Source organism: Carassius carassius, chromosome 5, assembly GCF_963082965.1.
Source record: "Carassius carassius chromosome 5, fCarCar2.1, whole genome shotgun sequence".
NCBI lineage: Eukaryota > Metazoa > Chordata > Actinopteri > Cypriniformes > Cyprinidae > Carassius > Carassius carassius.
In genome coordinates this window covers 19,732,549-19,752,346 of record NC_081759.1, presented here as the reverse complement: position 1 = coordinate 19,752,346, position 19,798 = coordinate 19,732,549, and the positions used below count along the sequence as shown (strand labels likewise).

General features: G+C 36.0%; 1 protein-coding gene across 2 annotated transcripts; it reads right to left on the bottom strand.

The window, feature by feature from the left end:
• Positions 1–246: 246 nt before the first annotated feature.
• On the bottom strand, positions 247–19,424 carry olfm1a (olfactomedin 1a). 2 transcript variants are annotated; one of them, XM_059550027.1, is made up of 6 exons: positions 18,888–19,424; positions 12,515–12,664; positions 12,228–12,383; positions 8,950–9,169; positions 3,899–4,005; positions 247–2,061 (listed from the first exon to the last, which is right to left on the bottom strand). In XM_059550027.1, the coding sequence occupies exons 1-6, from the start codon at positions 18,951–18,953 to the stop codon at positions 1,387–1,389; spliced, it is 1,374 nt and encodes a 457-aa protein (XP_059406010.1). In that variant the 5' UTR covers positions 18,954–19,424; the 3' UTR covers positions 247–1,386. The 2 variants fall into 2 exon arrangements, with proteins under 2 accessions (XP_059406010.1, XP_059406009.1); XM_059550026.1 differs by lacking the exon at positions 18,888–19,424 and adding an exon at positions 15,986–16,479.
• Between the last annotated feature and the right edge of the window lie 374 nt (positions 19,425–19,798).

Below are 19,798 nucleotides of genomic sequence, written 5' to 3'. Positions count from 1 at the left end.
CTAATGATATCTACCTTTAGACTGCTCCTATTTTTCCCTTTAGACTGTTCAATCCCATTTGACATTTCCCTTGGCTCCGAAAGATTTGGTAGCTGGAGTTGGGTCATTATCTGCACAAAATCTTTTTCTATGCAGAAAAAATGAGGAGATTGTTGTTTTCAATATTTATATAGATCTATATTTTTGGATATTGTAATTTTATATTCACATATGGCACATGATTTAATTTCCCTTAGGCAAGAAGTGTAAAATAAAGACTGGCTTTATTGATATGAATCACATTGCAAGTACAACACGGATGCAAGCGTAACAGTTTTAGATGATGCCATCTATTTCTTCTATCAGCTGACACATGGATCTGTCTTGAAATACATTCAAAGAATAATACCTTGTAAATAATTTTTTTCACACTGTCTTTTGATACCTTTTTTTTTTGCTGACAAGTTATATCTATACATATATACGCTTGACGTCTTTTTCTTACAATCCATCCTACTATTTAAAAGTCACTTTATAAACACAAATTAAAAAACAAAACAAAAGATACAGCAAAAATGAAACATGGCAAGAAGAATAGCAAACCCATCACTAATCTAATCTCTTTTTCACATACAAGGTTCATATTACTGCGAGAAAACATAAATACAATCATGTGAATCGTAGTGCTAAAAATGTTCATGCAAATCTCTGCGAAAATCTGAAATTATATACAGTCACAACAACACGCTGCAGTTCTTTAACAGAGTGCCTCCAACAGTCAGTGCCTTCGGTTCTTTAGTTGATGTTAAATAGATTTGATTGCTCTCGATACAAAGGACATAACTGGGTAACTAAATGACATCTTTCTTGCGTCACATGTCTTTGCCCTCCGCTGTGTAACTAATTCATGTTGGTAAGGCTGTACAAGTACTAAGAACACAGTAAAAAATCTTATCATTAATCACTGTTTTTGTTTTGCAGTTAAAATATCTAAATAAACCTAAACATAAAACAACATAAATTTACTTGAAGTGAAATTGGGTTTGTTTTCAAATAATATATAGTATTTTTTTTTTTCTAATATATTATGTATTTATTTCAACATATAACATGTATATTGAAAAATACATAATTATATATATATATATATATATATATATATATATATATATTTTTTTTTTTTTTTTTTTTTTTTTTTTTGCAGTGAAAATTTCAATCTCAATTATCTAAGGAAAGCTTACAAAAGAAAAATGACTTTTGGCAGCTGTTCATTATGTTGCCATTAACTATTACTTTTGATACATTTTTATGTCTTCTTTTATTGAACAATCATCAGGCATTACTCTTTTTTTCAGTAATAAACTTCATCAGTGCTACTGTATATCTCAAAGGGATGAAGAATGTCATTTAGAGTTCCTCAGAGCGAATGACGTGGAACAAGGTGACATTATACAGCACCTGGTGTCCATTGTTCCATGCGTAAAGAGCTCTGTCCCTAGGGTTATAATCCAGCATGGAGATATGGGAATACTTGTTCTGTAAGGGGATGTCGATATACTCGTAAGTAGAGGAGTTGGTATGGAAAGCATAGTAGACTTTTGTCCCTCCTGAGTATCCGTTGGTGACATAAAGTGTCCCACAGATCATGAAGGCCTCACCAGCGCTCCTCTTTGGGTGGTTGGTGGTGTAGCTTTTGATGACCTGCAGGGTCAGTGGGTTGATCTTGCTGATGACAATGTTCCCTGCGTTTTGATTGGTGGCATAGATGGCCCAAAGCCCACCTTCGTCCACCATGAGGTCAATGTCGGAGTGACCACCCCAGGAATAGTGGTAACGGTTGTTGTAGCCGGCGTAGTCCAGCTGACCGGACTTGCTGATGGTGGCTGTCTTGAAGTCAAATTTGATGATGGTGTTACTTTGGAACTTATTGAAGTAGATGGAGCCATTGTAGACCACCTGTCCTGTGCCCGACCAGGGGTGAGGAAGCCGGTGTGAGGTGAAGTTGTCCGAATACATGAAGTCGACCATTGACTTGTATTCCCGGACAAAGCGGTTGTTGTGGTAACCGTCCATGTACCACACCTGGTTATGGAAAAATTAATGCACATCAGAGTTTATACACTTTATTTTACAGTATTTGCACTTACATGTACTTACCTAAGAAAACACATGGTAATATAAGGTAACTACATTGGTTTAAGGTTATGGCAGGTTCACGAGTGTTAAGGGTAGGGTGATGATTAGTACCTAGTTATTAACAGTGTAGTATGCACTTGTGGGACAGGACTGTAAAATAAATTGCTACCGAAAATGGTCTTAGTTGTTGTTTCCCCCCAAAAAATATATTTCAAAATATTTTGGGGGGCATTCAATAAAAAAATAAAATAAAATATTCAGAGTAATACAACTGTCCTGATATCATGAAGAAAAAAAAATGAAATTCTTAAAGAATACCTTATTAAGAAGAGAATAGTTTTAAGATTTAGAATAGTTTTTCATTATTATTTTGTAGAATAAAATTAATAGACTGCTTCACTTTTTTCAATTTTAAAAACTTCTTTCCACCAAATAAATGTCTTATGAAGTCTTAAGTGGTATGAACAAAAAACAAAAACAAAAAAAACAAAACAAAGCAAACCAAAAACCAATTGTGTCAAGATCAATAAACTTATAATAATTTTACCGTTTTATGATGAGGCACAGTTAGTTCTGGTTGTTAATTGTCATGTTTTGTGAATCTTCATAAATGATATTAAATTTATTCATTAATAATTAAGTTTATTTGTTTACAAACATTTCAGCTTGTAAAGTATATTCAAATATATTTAAAATTATAGTTTTGTTTTATAATTACATGTGTGCAAACATGTATTCAGTAAAAGGAAAATATGTTATTAGTTTTTACTGGATGGTTACACCACATGACATTCACTTGACACATGATTTTTTTTTTCTTATGGTGGATGCTCTTTTATGTCAATGATTCTTTCAAAGTCAAGGTCAGCATGCTATCGGAGTATTTGGGACAGATGTATTCGATTTGCTCATTATTTGCCTATTATCCTATCCCTGCTCTTAACTGACTTCCTAAGATCCAATTCTTAAAACAAACATGTCTGTCAAACAAATGTCTTAACCTTTTAAGTGTATTTTCACTGTTAAAATAAATACTAAGGCTATCAGAGGCTTCTTGCAAGGGCAACTCTCTGACCCCTCATCAATCATTTAAAGCTCAGACAGATCTGTAGGCCAGATGCCTTTCTGTTTCTGGGCTTTTCTACTGTATCGATCCACCTCAAAGGAGCTAAAAACTCCATCGCTTCACCTTCAGCCATCCTCTTTGAAGTTGTTGCATTAATATATGATGGGATCATGGATTAGTTGTCAAGCAACTTACTCACTACTGACATCTAACCAAGATGGATGTGTTAGATTTGTTCAAGAAATTGGAGAAAGACAGAAAAGCTTGTACAAAGGCAGGGAAATAAAACAGTCGTACAAGATTTTGCTTTTTAGCTCAGAATACTTAAAAGAATGTCTGAAAACAAAGATATGAAACCAACAGTAATATACAAACATTTTTATGTTGGAAATACTGGCGCAGGAATTAACAGACATCATTCAGCTTTTACTGGGAATGACTTTGCTGCCATCTTGCAAGATTTACACCTATCATTTGCATCTTAATGTCTGCCGGTAATTTAATAAACCACACTCTTGGCATGTTTACAAGAAAATATACTGCAGGGACAAAAAGAGTGCTGATAAGACAGAGTCAAAGACACTTTAATTAAAAAGAAAAAAAAATCTAAACCAGTTGAGATTAAAATGAGGGGTGTGACGTGATTAAAGCTGTTTTTCTTTTACACAAAACATCCAGAGGAATTCAGTTAAGACAGTAAAGATTTAATGAACTCACCCGCGTATCACCGTCAGGGGCAAGCGGATCAGTCATCCAGGATCCATATCTTGATCCAGATGTTTTCATGGTTATAGCATCACTTATCCCTGTCAGCTTCCCACAAGCTGATAACAGTAAAACATGGGAACAAGTAAAAATCTACATTTTATTGTAATAATTTTTCATCATTTACTCACCCTCATGCTCGACTTTCTTATTCCATAAAACCTAAAAAGAGTTATTTTGAAGAATGTTATGCTGTTGTTTTCCATAAAATGAAAGTGAATGGCGACCAGGGGCTGTCAAGTACAATAAAATCAACCTAAAATTAGTCTGTAAGACTTGTGTGCTATATAAGTCTCCTCGAGCCATATAACAACAAAAAAGTTATTCAGTCATGATAATGTGTTGCACTTTGAGATTTATCACACCAGGTTTAGCATCAAAATACCAAACGTCATTTGTTCTCATGTGTCTGATAATTGTTTAGTAATACAGTGTGCTTATTTAAATACTGAATGCTGTACTTTCAGTAGTCTAGCTGGTGACCATTGACTTTCATTGCATAGAAAAGAGCAGTTTGACATCTCTTTTGAAAAAAAAGTAATATGGATTTGTAATGATGTGAGGTTGAGTAAATGAAGATAATTTTCATTTCTGCTTGTTTGCTTTCATATGAGTGAGTGATATACTGTTAAACTTCAATGTTTTGCGCAAGGAAATGGGTTTGAGGTGGATAGGGGAAGCGTTGGAGTTCGTGTCATATTCTGGCTTGTGTTAGGCACTCGAGCAGAAGTTTGCAGGCATCAGTGAACCTCTCATACTCTCTGTTTTGACACAGTGTCAGACAGACGCACTGGAGCATAACTTGTGTAGACGTCTGCAGTGTTGTAAGAGTCCTCATACACAAGGAAGTGTGTTCTTCTCTCATTTATACTTCTTTCTGAACCAGATTTCTCTCTTTTTCTGTCACTTTAAGTCTTTCGGAGAATGATGCGGTTTCTCTTTCTCTTTCTTTCTCCGGCTGTGTGGTATTGGTAATCCACTGGGGCAAAGCAACTGCTTTTAAATGAAATGTAGATTTATAGATACTCCTCTGTTTCCCACAATATTTTTCCAATATTCTGTTCTTGGCACTGAAATGCGATCATCGTGCTGGTTTATGTAAGACCACAACAGAGCCAGTTCTGGAGAAAGAACTGTTTTGTATTTCACTGACCTGGCTATCTGGTGTCATTACACGGCTCTCCAGAATACTTGATTCTGATTGGCCAATCACAGAATTCTGCGGTCATAATGACGTGAAACTGTATATCTGAGAGTTGTCCCTGGCAACCAGTCTCCATGCTGGTTTTAAGTCTCTAGTTTCCCTCTGCGCACTCTTTCGTCTCACATGATAAAAAACTGAAATCAATATTTCATGTTCGTGTATTCATTTATTTAGTGAGTCAGTCAGGCATTGTCACAAAATAAACCCTTTCAGATTGCTATAAGAACTTTCTGCTTTACATCTGAGTTATTTTGTGATCATAAACAGCTGACTATCCATGTCACATATTTATTTTATTTTGTACTCATATTTCAAATTACAAATCACTAAACTATATCTATTTTCAGAAGCTTTGGCATAAAATTACTGCTGTCAAATAATACTGATTTACTCTACATTAAAGTCACTGCAAAGCCCTTGAACAGACTGACCTTTATACATGATTACTCATAATCTGCTAATATTGAACTGTGCAATTCCATAATCCTTTTGAGATTGAATGAGTTGCAATTTATTCACCCAACTCTCCGTTCAAGACATACTTCTTTAGACAAAACCTACATTCAAAGATATTCTATGGTACATAATATTCACATAATTACCAGCCTGATTATTGCCTCAGCACAGGTGGTCGGTCTTTACACCAGACCCGATGGCCAAATGTTAGCTGAATAGTCTGTCACAGGCGATAAATTGCAGTTTTATTAGTTTATTTAGGTGATAACGTAGTGGAGAACATTTTCTAGGATTGCAAAGCAGTAGTACAGCTGAACATACAGTGGATTGAAGGCTAGGATATATAGAGCCTGACACTGACTGTTGATGCAATTACACTGAAATATACAGCAAGCAACACTTGAGTTCACAGCCATACATCGTTAATGTGTGACTGCTGCTGCTTTATGTAATTTTCTCAGATATTTACATAATGTCATGGCCTTAAATGTTGCCAACCCATCCTATGTTTTATTTTGCTAAATCTACTGTGCTACTGTAATGGAATAATCTGTTAGAGAAGCTTAGCAGAAACCCAGTACTTCTATTAATGTATGAGCAACTCTTTCCTTTGACTTAGTGATTTTTAACTTTAACATATGCACATTTCCATGAAAATAAATTGAACTGTAAATGGTTGTTGACTTTTTAAATCGATGAATGTACATGGATGTATGTAAATACGCAGTTGTTCAAAAAGTTTGAGGTCAGAAATTGTTGTTGTTTGCTTAAAGATATTCATGCAAATACTTTGATGCAGTAAGGATGCATCAAATTAATCCAAAGTGAGAGCAAAGACTTTTAAATTGCTTAAATCAAATAAATGCTGTATTTTGAACTTCTTATTCCTCCGAGAATCTTGGAAATGTATAAGGGTTTTCACAAAAATATTACACAGAACAACTGTTTTCAACATTGATAACAAGAAGAAATGTTACTTGAGCATTTGGCATATTAAAAGTCTATTAATATGAATTCTGAATGATTATATGACACTGAAGCCTGGAGTAATTGCTGCTAAAAATGTAGTTTTGCCTTTACAGGAATAAATAATTTTTAAGATTAATATTCTAAAATATATTCAAACATAAAACAGTTTTTTTTTAATTGTTATAATATTTCACAGTATAACTGTTTTGCTGTTTTTAATCAAATAAATGCAGCCTTGGGGAACATAAGAGAATGCTTTCATAAAAAAATAAAAATGTATACCAAACCCCACTTTTGAACCTCAATGTAATGCGAGATATAACGTAACGTAACGTGATGTAACATAATATAATGGAAAGTGTATAACTGCTTACTGCATTTTCACCACCTTTTGAAAATAGTCCTATGGTGTAATAAACTACTTAGTTAAAGAGCAAATTTTACACGAAGCCTTTAAATGAAATATGGACTCATATACATTGCAGGCATAGTAATTATAGAATAAATGGACAAAAACTGATACTGCTGAAACAGCTTGAAAAGTTATGGGCAACAATCACAAAATAATTGGTTCAGGCTTCCTTCAAAACCCAATTAACTATGAATGTAATATTAACAATGAATGAAGTCCACGTTATTTATACAGTTTTTTTTTTCCCATCCAATGATTTAAGTCCCTTGCGAAATGCAGTATTAGAAAATCCATGCTGCCAGGAGATTACTGTACTGAGAGCAGTAATCTTTCAATAGAATCCCATGATCGTATTTAGATGTCTCTCTTTATATCACTGCATGTAGCTTTTGGCTCAGTGGAAAACTTAAAACTGCAGCTCTTTTCTTTTTTGGTATTAATTGTTAAGCAACAAAACCCAGCATTGTGTCCTCCTTTAATCAATCAAAGTAAGGCTGCATTTACATTATGCATGTGTACTAAATCTGTTATTCGAATCCAAAATAAATGCTCCACAAAGAATCAAGAGCAATTCTCTATTGTTACACAGAGCTTCTGACCTATATTCCAGTGTATGAATGGTTATTAAAATGTCTGTGAACATGTACATTTTGCTTTTGGATAAAATCATACGATCTTCATTCAACTGAGGATTTGTTTGTAAATCAGAGATGTGTCAGACGCTGTGTCTTGTCATATTGAATTTGATATTTTTATTTAATTAACCTGTAAAGTTGCTATGAATTCATGCCATGGCTCAGGTGGACCCAAAGGCATTTGTTGGAAGAGAGAACAGCACAGCAGCTTCTCATTATTCATGCCTGTGTCTAACATCCATATGAGATCCATTCCTCAATTCAGAATAAGGCAACAACTGAATCTGATGCTACTGTCTCTTTCAGATAAGCTATGCTGAGATACAGCATTTCAAACAGGGAAAATGACAGGGATATGTTATGTTGTTTAAATTCAGCATGCTAATGCCTCCAAGCAGCACAATAAATTAGTGTTTTGTGTTTTGTTCAATCATCATTCACTGAGTCAGGACTAATCTGTGTTAATGCGAAGCATCCTTGAATTTCCATTTTCAAAAAACACTGAGGCCACACTTTGTTAGCTATTTTAAATGTGCTGGGAACATATGTAAAATATACTAAAATGTATTCAGACAGTTTCTTCTTTGGAACAGATTTGGAGAAATTTAGCATCACATCACTTGTTCACAATGGATCCTCTGCAGTGAATGGGCGCCGTCATAATGAGAGTCCAAACAGCTAAAAAACATCAGAATGATTCACATGACTCCTGTCCATCAATTAATGTCTTCTTACGTGAAAAGCGGTGTGTTTTTAATAAACAAATTGTTCATTAAGACATTTTTTAATTCAAACATTGTTATGGATTAGACTCATATTTTGGTCAGAAGTAACGGTTTAAACTGTAAACACCTTAATGAAGGGTTTGTTTCTTACAAATATGCTGGTCACTTCACAAGATATTAAATGATTACTTGTTTTTTATCAGTTGTTTGGACTCTCCTTCTGACGGCACCCATTCACTGTAGAGGATCCTTTGGTGAGCAAGTGATGTGATGCTAAATTTAATGAAGAAATAAAACCATCTACCATCTAGTGGCCTGAGGGTATGTGAATTTTGTTTTTATTTTTTGGTTAATTATTCTTTCAATTAGAAAAAAAAGTGAATTGTGCCTTTATTTGTGCAGTCTTAAATCCCCTAATATAACTGAGTAAAAGTAACACCAATATATTTTCATAGTGGGTTTTTCTGGCCTTTTTTGTGATTCAAAAACTTTTTTATCATTTTCTTGCACAGTAAAGTGTGTTTTCTTGTGCACGGTTGTATATAATATATTTTGAAATGAAATATAATGGTTGTTTGTGTTTGTGCTCAAACTCATCCTACCTAATTTTTGCATGCATGCACGAAGCCTCTCCTCAAGATTAGACACCCTGTTGTGAAGCTCCTCGTAGTCAAAGGCCCCGATCTCCTCCTGCAGTTCACTTAGCACTGATGTCAGATTCTTGACCTCCTCTTTAAACTGCATTACCAATTTTGCATCGGCCTTGTATTCCTCCAACACTGGTATCATTGGCCTAAGTTCCTCCATTTTCGCTTTTATGGCCTGAAAGGTTAAAATAGGCTTGGTTCAGTAGGCATGTGTGCAACGATTGCGTCCAAACACCTGTCTTGCCCTATACTTGCCCTCTCTGCCTACTCTATTATCATTTCTGAGTGTGTCTAGCAAATAGATGCAGAGTTCAACATGGCATAAAACAAGTTCTCAGTACACCAGCAAAAATTTGAAAAAACTCTCTTTATTTTTCAATTTTTAAAATGCAAGGTGTCGAGGGTTACATGCTTCACATACAACAATAGTTTCCCTTGTTTCAGAATATCCAAATGTGCATAAACAAATCTGAATTATTGACATGAAGATGTCATAACATAAGAAAATCTACTCAGGGAAGGCTGCAATAGTGGCATGCACAAAAAGACTGTGAACAGAATTCAAGGGAGCGTTGTATTTAAAATAAACTGAATGATGCAATCAGTTGACCAGTTGAGGATTACAATGGGATTGAACTTGTTCTTCAGTCTCTGCAGTTTTGATTTAATTCATAAAGTTAGCCCTGCAAGCAAGAAAATGAAATTTGGTTGAATAACTAACTCGCTAGCCTTTCTAACACACACATTTTGACAGATACAGCTTTTTGTACAAAAATTAAGCAACATTTAAAAAAAAAAAAAAAATTGATAGGATGAGCTACAGTATGAACACACAAAAACATGCTTGAAATTATTTGCAGAAGTGCAAATAATCATGATGGTTTCTGCACATAAATCTGGACATATAAAGAAAATAATACTAATAGCAGGTTATCAAAACTATATGCTCCCGTTTAAAAGTTTGGGGACAGTAAGATGTTTTTTTTAATAGTTTTGAAAGAAATCTTTTATGTGCAGAGGTCAGCACATGGCGTGCAGACAAAAATATATTCACCATGGCCCACCATTAAGAATTTGTCTCTTATTGTTCTCTTATTTGTTCCCTCATTTTGATTTAATTAAACTAGTACAACATGGCCACAATTTGCTAATATGAGGGAACAAATTACAATTATTATTACAATTTAAAATAATTTTCTTTTAGGCCCAATCCCAATTCTATTTTATACCCCTTCCCCTTCCCCTTCCCCTACCCCTCCGCCTACCCCTTCCCCTTGTCCCTTAAAACAGAGTCAAGGGGTAGGGGAGAAAATATTCCCAGGATTGGGACACCACTACTATGACGTCACACGTCATCATTCTTCGTCTAGCTCTTACACACATATACTGGTGTGCATTAGAGCCTTTAATTATCGTTCTGTATTAAAGAGCTGCTTACTGACACACACACACACACACACACACATATCAGAAATCGCGCAGCTCCCACATCCAGGAGAAAATAAACTTGTCAACGCTGCCCCACGACTTTTATTAAATACAGTTTAAATACTGAATCGCTAAATTGTATTTTCCAGCGACGAGAGGATACAATCGCTGTTTTTAAGTAAACTCACTCTAAAAAGATAAACGCACAGACGCGAATGCAACTTCCATTTCTCTTTCTCTCTCTCTCTTTCTCTCTCGATTAGGCAGTATTTGAGAAAATGGTTTAGCGATTTCTAATTATTGGGGGGATTAGCCCTCATCAATGTCTACGGCAGTTATCATTGTGGCACTATCATGCAAGTCTGTAATGATATGACGTTAGCAAATATAAGCGATTTTTTGCAAACATTTCTTTGAGTAACATGACCGTTAATATGAACTCACAATAACATAAAACAAATGATTACTTTTCATTAAAATCTTTAATTATGCCAAAAAAGCTTGCATTTATGTGTCTTTTTGTTTGCTGTAGCAGCCATGTTGCCGAGATAATTCATACCCCTTCATTTGAAGTGTGGTCCCAAGAAATCTTCGTTTGAAGGGCTATCTGGCCCTTCCCCTTACCCCTACCCCTCCAACCAAAAGAGAATCGAGACACCCCTACCCCTTCACGTGAATGCGCGAAACGGAGGGGTAGGGGAAGGGGAAGGGCTTAGGGGTAGAATTGGGATTGGGCCTTAGTCTTTAATGTCATTTGAGAAATCATCCTAATATGAAATCATTCTAATACACTGATTTGATTCTCAAGAAACATTTCTTTTTATTTTTAGTGTTGAAAATACTGCAGCTGTGGAAACCGTGGGGACATTTTTTAATGAATACAGGGTTAAAAAAAAAAAAACGTTTATTGAAATAGAAATATTTTGTTACTTTTGTTACTAGGATCAATAAGTGCAAAATCATCCTTGTCCAAACAAAGAATCCTTTTATCAAACTCTATGTATTCTTACTTCTGCTGAAAGGCCATGTTTTTATATGCTCTGTGTATACGTGAACTTTTGAAAACATGCACCATATGGACTCCCATGTGGGTATAAAGATCATATGATGGTGTATAAGATGACCTTTGCAGCGATTGCATCTAAATATTTGCTGCCTTCATGTAATAAATGTTTAAAGGTCAAGCCATAAAATGTTTTGAGTAGTTTTCTACTCTACAAATGAAGAAGAGGTGCCACGTTCTTTACCATAACATTCAGTTTGACTAAAACAAAATGTTCAATATGCTATTTTGTTGAAAAGACTTTGAAGAGACTGTGCTAGACTGATCTTACAAAATCAATGCCACTTTGGGAGCTCGATACACACAGTACAAATTGCAACGTGCAACAAAATCACTGCGCCTCCATTTAGAAAACTAGCAACGGCCTCATTAGCATGCAGATGCAATGATGTCAGACAGCTAACAATAGCTATGATGGAAACGATGCTATGTCGCCAAAATGAATCATATTTTGTAATTCACTTCTTGTGGGGAAAATGCCTGTGGCGTCAACTCAGGAGGACAAAATCATTTGTAACAAATATACTGAGCTCACTTGGCTTGAAAACGTACACAAAATTAATATGCCGTTTCCTCAGATTGATTTGTAATGTAATGTTACAGGCCAGTATTGGGAGCTGAATTAAATAGGCGAGTTAACCTTTTGGTAAATGGACACATTGTATGAAATGAACAAATGAAAAATGACATTGATAGTGGAACAACCACACTGATCTGGATGAGCACATGCATTTGTACGCACCTTGTATTGCTTGGCGATATTCTGCTTGTGGCTTTCCTCCACCTGTTTGAACTTGGATTCCAGGCCTCTCAACTGCACCTCCATTCTTTGCACATACTGCAGGTCTTTCTGGGTCCTCTGGTCAAGATTCTGGATGGACTGAGTCATATTCTGGACCTGAGAGAGAAAAAGAGAACATATGAGAAGAAGAATAGGCCATGTGCTGGGTGAACAGAACTTTGAAAGGCATTCGGTGAGCTGTGTATTCTGTCAGAAGGTCTTTTGTGAGGATTAGTTTCAAAGGTTACTTTTTCCAGGAGCTGTCTCAGTTGTTTGGTCCTGGCATCCCGTGAACACATGGTCTGCTGAGGAGCCACAACAGTGCACACACACCTGCCCTCACTGTCTTGAGCTGAGCTGTACACCTGCCACGAGTCCTCTGGGTTAGCAGGCAGCACCTGGGCAAAGGACAAAACGAAGAGGAAAAACTAAAGGTCAGTCACTGACTGGGATGTGCTTTATGGGAAACAGCTTTGTAACAGTTTTCTTCTTTATTTCATCTGCAATCTTTGGGAAGGTTAATTACATGAACCCCACACAAGGGTCAGAGTGATAGAGTTTCTGGCCAGCTGATGGAAACTGTCATGTCAGTGTAGGTTTTACATTGCAATACTCATACATTTTTGGATATTGTTTTTCATTTGGTTGCCTGTGGTTTAAGAAATTTAGCTTTTGTGAATTCTGCTTAAGTAAACATGTCACTAAGGTAACACTATTTAGCTGAAAGATATACAGTACATACATAATATAATTATATTAGTTTAAAACTACTTTATATATAATATAATTTATATATATTTTTTTCTTTAAGCCAAGATACGGTATTTAATCGCTGTTAATATTATTTTATTTCCCTTTCTCACTTTTTTATTCTCATTGTTCTTAAAGGGATAGTTCACCCAAAAATGAAAATTATGTCATTAATAACTTACCCTCATGTCGTTCCAAACCAGTAAGACCTCCGTTTATCTTTGGAACACAGTTTAAGGTATTTTAGATTTAGTCCGAGAGCTCTCAGTCCCTCCAATGAAGCTGTGTGTACGGTATACTGTCCATGTCCAGAAAGGTAAGAAAAACATCATCAAAGCAGTCCATGTGACATCAGAGAGTCAGTTAGAATTTTTTGAAGCATCGAAAATACATTTTGGTCCAAAAATAGCAAAAACTACGACTTTATTCAGCATTGTCTTCTCTTCCGTGTCTGTTGTGAAAGAGAGTTCAAAACAAGCAGTTTGTCATATCCGGTTCAGGAACGAATCATTCGATGTAACCGGATCTTTTTGAACCAGTTCACCAAATCGAACTGAATCGTTTTAAATGGTTTGCGTCTCCAATACGCATTAATCCACAAATCACTTAAGCTGTTAACTTATTTAATGTGGCTGACACTCCCTCTGAGTAATTCATGTACTCAAACAGTACACTGTCTGAACTGCTGTGAAGAGAGAGATGAACACCGAGCCGAGCCAGATAATGACTCGTTCACCAGTCAAGAACCGGTTGCATCGGTTTTCGGATCACCAGTAGTTCTTTCTGACAGTTCGATTCAATAAACCGGTTGAAGAAAACGGTTCTTTTACGCTCGACGTAATGGCGTCATTGGAGATGACTGCAAGCCTTCGGTTTACCTGGGCATTAGCACAGAATCAGTTCAGAACCAATCACCAAAAGAATCAGTTCGGTTCAGACGCTCTGTGTGTCGGTTTGCTTCACGCTGAATCACACATGCGCAAATTCATCAGCTCCTCGGTTTGCGAATCGGACGCGTCTGACAGAAACGGTTCTTGACTCGTGAACAAGTCATTATCTGGCTTGGCTCGGTGTTCATCTTCAGTTCTCTCTTCACAGCTGTTCAGTCAGTGTACTGTTTGAGTAAATGAATTACTTCGTGATATTGGTTTGTTTGAACTCAGAGGGAGTGTCAGCCACATTAAACAAGTTAACACCTTAAGTCATTTGTGGATTAATGCGTATTGGAGACGCGAACCGTTTAAAACTATTCAGTTCGATTTGGTGAACTGGTTCAAAAAGATCCGGTTACATCGAATGATTCGTTTGCGAACCGGATATGACAAACTGCTTTGTTTTGAACTGTCTTACCACAGACGCGGAAGAGAAGACAATGCTGAATAAAGTCGTAGTTTTTGCTATTTTTGGACCAAAATGTATTTTCGATGCTTCAAAAAATTCTAACTGACTCTCTGATGTCACATGGACTACTTTGATGATGTTTTTCTTACCTTTCTGGACATGGACAGTATACCGTACACACAGCTTCATTGGAGGGACTGAGAGCTCTCGGACTAAATCTAAAATATCTTAAACTGTGTTCCAAAGATAAACGGAGGTCTTACGGGTTTGGAGCAACATGAGGGTGAGTTATTAATGACATCATTTTGCAAATTGGGTGAACTAACCCTTTAAGGAGCAGAGCAGTTTATTAGTGGTCAATATATACTGACAAAAACACAGTTTTTTAAGGATTTTCATAGTTGGTGCTTTGATGTGAAATGGTCATTTCTCGAAGGGGATTTGATGACCCAGTGGCTTTACATAAAAGAGCCATCTGGAAGAGTGAGCGTTTCCGTATGTCTTGTCCTAATCCTGAGTAATCTAATGAATAATCCATATTCATAACCAGTGCGGATAGAAAGCACTTTTTATTAAACCGAAGGAACATCTTTGCAAATCTGCTGCCATTGTAATGCTGAATTCAGATTATAATAAAATCTAATGTTTTTACTCTTTGAGGACAGAGCTTATCAAAATACCAAAATAGTGGAGGCATATATTTCATTAGAAAAAAAGAAAAGGAAAAAAAAGGTACAGTTCCCTTGCTCACAAACAACTGATTAATTAGTATAGATTTCAACACAGGATTTGCAAGACAGCAGGTGACTAATCAAAAATAAAAATACTTAAGACTACAAGCACACTCACAGCCAATACTCCCCCCGCTGAGACACATTTTTACCTGATTACACCGTTTGAACCTGAGAAGACAAAGGTTTTTGCCCATTGGAAATTCTGCATCATTTTGGATGTCTATTAAAATGAATTCACACGCTGTCACTGCTCGACCCCAACCTGCTGGTTCCTAGTACCTCGTCCCATAAACAAACACCTTCTGATCAAAACAGGATGTCTTAAAAAAGAAACACTGATAATGCATTTTTGCCTTCCTTTGCAAAAGTTCAATGTCAAAAAATGAGTTTATATTATTTGCCATCTTTTCTGTTGCTACACTACATGAATCATGCAGCGACCTAAAAGAGGAATAGGTCCACTTAAAGTCGTGCAGTCCCAATGAATAATTGAGGTCTTACTTTTTTCTTTCTTTTTATTCCACCAACGCAAAAAAAGAAAAAAGAAAAAAAGACAGGCAACACTTAAACAGTTTCACTGCCTCGATATTACCTGTAATGGGACCTCAGTCAGTAGCCTACTAAATAATTATCATATTTAAATACTATGATATTAGACGGATATTACACATTTTAAAGAAGATTATATTAACATGGTAGCTACATTGTAAAAAAAAATGTCTTGCCTAGTCTATATTCCAGAGTCGGAATTGATGATTTTAGAATACGCTGCTGTGTATGAACAAAATATTTTTTTAATTTTCTAAGCTACATTATTTAAATAGTATAATTTATAAGGTATAAATAATTCAGTGTTTTTCACAACTCGTGAACAAAGAGAATAAAGAAACTCACGCCAGTGCTCCGGTCCGGCACTCCCGGAGGTGCCACGCTTAATTTGGTACTATTCAGACCTACTAAAGAGGGCAAGGTTTGCGACATCCAGTTGGTGATCATCGCCATCGTGCTGAGCACTACTCCAATTTTCAGCAAAGGCACCGACATCTCTGCTCTCCTCTTTCCTAGTAACCTTCATTATACACATTCCAGGAGAAAACTGTTACCTGCGCTGCTGACAGAGGTGATGTGCTTCTGTAAAGCACCCAGTGTAAATGAATTCATCTCGGGCATTTCTACTCGCGCTATCCTGTACTGAACTTTATAATTACTCGAGCTCTCTCGGTTTCTGAGAAGAGCGCTTCTCTGTCTTCTCTCTTCACGCGAATAATGACGGAGCTTCAGCAGACCATCTCATCTCATTGGTTCCGTGCCTCCGCCCACCCGCTATACTGGTGAAATATTCAGAAATATCACAAACCTCCTCCAGGCGCTTGACGCAGGGTTATACTAAACCACTAAACACATACCAAGTTTTTTTCGTTACTCTCACAATACCCACGCTGACAGCAATAGTTAAAAACAGGTTTTAATATACAATTGTAGTCTAATTGCTCTTAAATTGCCTTAAAACATTAAGCGAAGTCATAAACCTTAAAAAAACAATTTTTTCAGAATGTGCTAAAAAAAAAACAGAGGCGTTTGCGAACACATCGCATTGGACAGTTCACTGGAGCGCATTACTAGCTTGGTCAGTATCCTTTTTTTTGAAGATTATTTTTTTTAATTATTAGTCTATTTTATTAATGTAAATGGTTTATGTTGAATGACTCAAAAAGCAGGCTATTGGGTGCATCAGCAGAACATATATTTCGCTTTAGGCGGAAGGTTAAAGGTGCTGGTGGAGACTGGAGACAATACAATTTTTGCACTTTGCGTTACGCGAGACGGAAATGATCTACTTGTTAAGGTTCCTCTGTAAAGTCGGGGCCATTGAATAATTCGCGCGCTGTGTGACTCATCGGTGTAATTGTGCAGCCATCTACAGGCTCTCTACCGCGTGCAGGGCACAGTAGGCCACCATTATTTATGTTCTAAGAAGTAGCTATGATTGTTAATGCTCTCTGAGCATTTCATTAAACTCTGAAATATCAACAGATGTTTGATTAAAAAGATAACTCACTTATGCACAGCCTAAAACTGAGTGCTTTATGAGTGCATTTTTTTTATGAGTCAAATCTGAACAGGGGATTTTGAATATGAAAGCTTAACAATAACACGTTATCTCTCAGCATGCCATGGTATTATTTAGCCAACAGAGGGCAGTACAGGTTTCATTCTCTGTTTAGCATTTTTCTCCTGGACAAAAGTTCCAATCAAACCCTATATATATATATATATATATATATATATATATATATATATATATATATATATATATATATATATATATATATATATATATATATATATATATATATATATATATATATATATATATATATATATATATATATATATATTTGTTTTATGCACAAATACACCACAGACACGTTCTAAATTAACTAATGACAAATTTGCACTCACAGACAGACTCAACTCTTAAACAGATTTAAACTACATCCTTGTTCTCTTCTTCTCTTTTTCTTTTTAATTTTGGTAAGCAACACTTGTTTTCGCCTGCACTAACGTATGAAGAGAAATATCTGATTAATCACTGATTTAAACATGAGAAGTTTTCTTCCTGTGCAGGCTAGTCAGAACTATGAACATTTTAAATTAATTTTATAAAACTGAATGTGAAATTACTACTTAAGATTGATTAAAGGTGCTGTCTAAAATAATGTATAATTTATGCTATTATTAGCATACTATAATATGAAGTGTGTATAATGCCATAAACATAATATGGGGGGAAACAATATATATTTTTGTGTAAACCTGATTTTTTATTAAATCAGACAGGATCTCTCTCTCTCTCTCTCTCTCTCTCTCTCTCTCTTCAGTGGTTCATAATTTGTGACAGATTACAAATTATGGCACAGGGCACTTAGTTTCAGATTACTAATTTTGTTAAATGAATCATCCAATAATTCATAATTACAGTATATAATGAATTATAACATTTTAACCTGTTTAAAAACTTGTAGTATTAAGGTCAAATAAAATGCCCTAAGAAAGACAAAGAACAAATACATTTAATCAAGTCTTGTTCTTGCACAAAACAATGCATGAATATAGAAAAGAGGCTAAATTAATTTAATTTTGACATAAATTTTCTGTACATTAAGACTAATGACCTCGTCCATTCAGTATAGCTGTTACCATTTGATTAACTCACCAACAGGGATTTAATGCCAAGGCATAAAGAAAAACTAGTTACTGAAGAGCAGGCATCAATGTGGAGTGTGGAGAAAGCAATTTACCTGCTATGTTTGCCTTCAAAGTGAGATTGTAGAGTGTCAGAGACAATTACACTGTGTTGATAGTGAGAATACACTGCACAAGCCCTGGAGTGTTTTATCTTTAATAGGAATAATCATACAAATGATAAAATGATAGTGATCGGTCTCACACACACCATCAGAGTCTTCACTGCTAGATGCGTTTATCTTCAAATACTAAAACTGTCAGCTATGACTCTGTAAAGACATTCATAATCACCTACAATTAAGCCTATATCCTTTATAGAAGTTACTATTTAAAAAAAAAAAACCTAGCCATGTGGGATAAAGCTCTAGAAAAGAGAATCCCCGCTGTGATTTTTCTTCTAATCAGGTTTAATCATATTAGTCCATCCCGATCTCTGCTGCCCATTAGATTAATCTGCCTTTATTATAATAAACCAAACCGGCTTATTTTGAGCATATCTGCCTAATTAGCCTGAGATGTGCGCTGAAAATGGCGTTTATAAACCTACTTGAGTGAGTTCAGTGCCCATCAGTACCAGGAGGGTGAGACTCAGGAGCTTGCTCGCGGGCTGCATCTTCTGCCGCCGATGCCACCTGATCCGAGGATATCACATGCAGAGCTGCTTTCTGTGCTGCTGTCCGGCTCTCTATCAGACGCTCCTCTTGAATGAACGTATGTATTTAATTCAGCGCCAAAATAATGGAAAAAATGAGACTGGAATGGTTTGCGGAGCCGCCTCTTTGCATATTTATCTCATGTCCGCTTCTCGACGCCTCCTCGTCCTCTGTGCTGCTGGACCGGCGTTCCGACCGCGAATGTGGGGATGAGCAGGAAAGCGGCGAAAATATTACTTCATCACTAGACAAACTTGGCTGGTTAATACGAGAGAGTAGGTGTGGGCAGGAAATTTGAGAAGCGGGGCCAAGCAGTGGTGCTGAACCGGATGTGACACGAACTGGAGTGGGAAATTTAAAAACCTTAGAGGGGGTCCTGAGCAGCGCGAGAAGAGCTGCTGGATTCGAGAGCGCGCTTTAATCTGCGATCACTGCTGGACACGAGCTCTCTCGGCGCGCGGCAAACAGCACAGTTCACAGCACAAGTGCCAGGACTTCACTATAAGGATAATAAAAAAGGAGTGACGAGGTTGCCATGGAGACTCCGTCCTCCTTGGGTACCACTAATACTTTTAAAAACAATTAAAGTGGACACGTTTTTTAATATTCATTTGTCATTTAGAACAATCAGAACTAAGTTAACTAAAAAACAAAACAAAGAAAACAAAAAAAAAACAATACAAAATATTATTTTTAGGCTATTTATAACGTAATATATTATGGTTTTATAAAACGTTAAATTATGTAAATTCACATCATAAGAAATCTTTATATATCTTTATGTACATATATTTTGAATATATTT

Coding starts and splice junctions, on each gene's coding strand:
- olfm1a (XM_059550026.1), bottom strand. CDS start 16,135: ATGTCGGTGCCTTTGCTGAAAATTGGAGTAGTGCTCAGCACGATGGCG. Junction 12,384..12,514: donor TGAGACAGCTCCTGGAAAAA/GTAACCTTTGAA, acceptor TTTCTCTCTCAG/GTCCAGAATATGACTCAGTC. Junction 4,006..8,949: donor TGCATGCATGCAAAAATTAG/GTAGGATGAGTT, acceptor TACTGTTATCAG/CTTGTGGGAAGCTGACAGGG.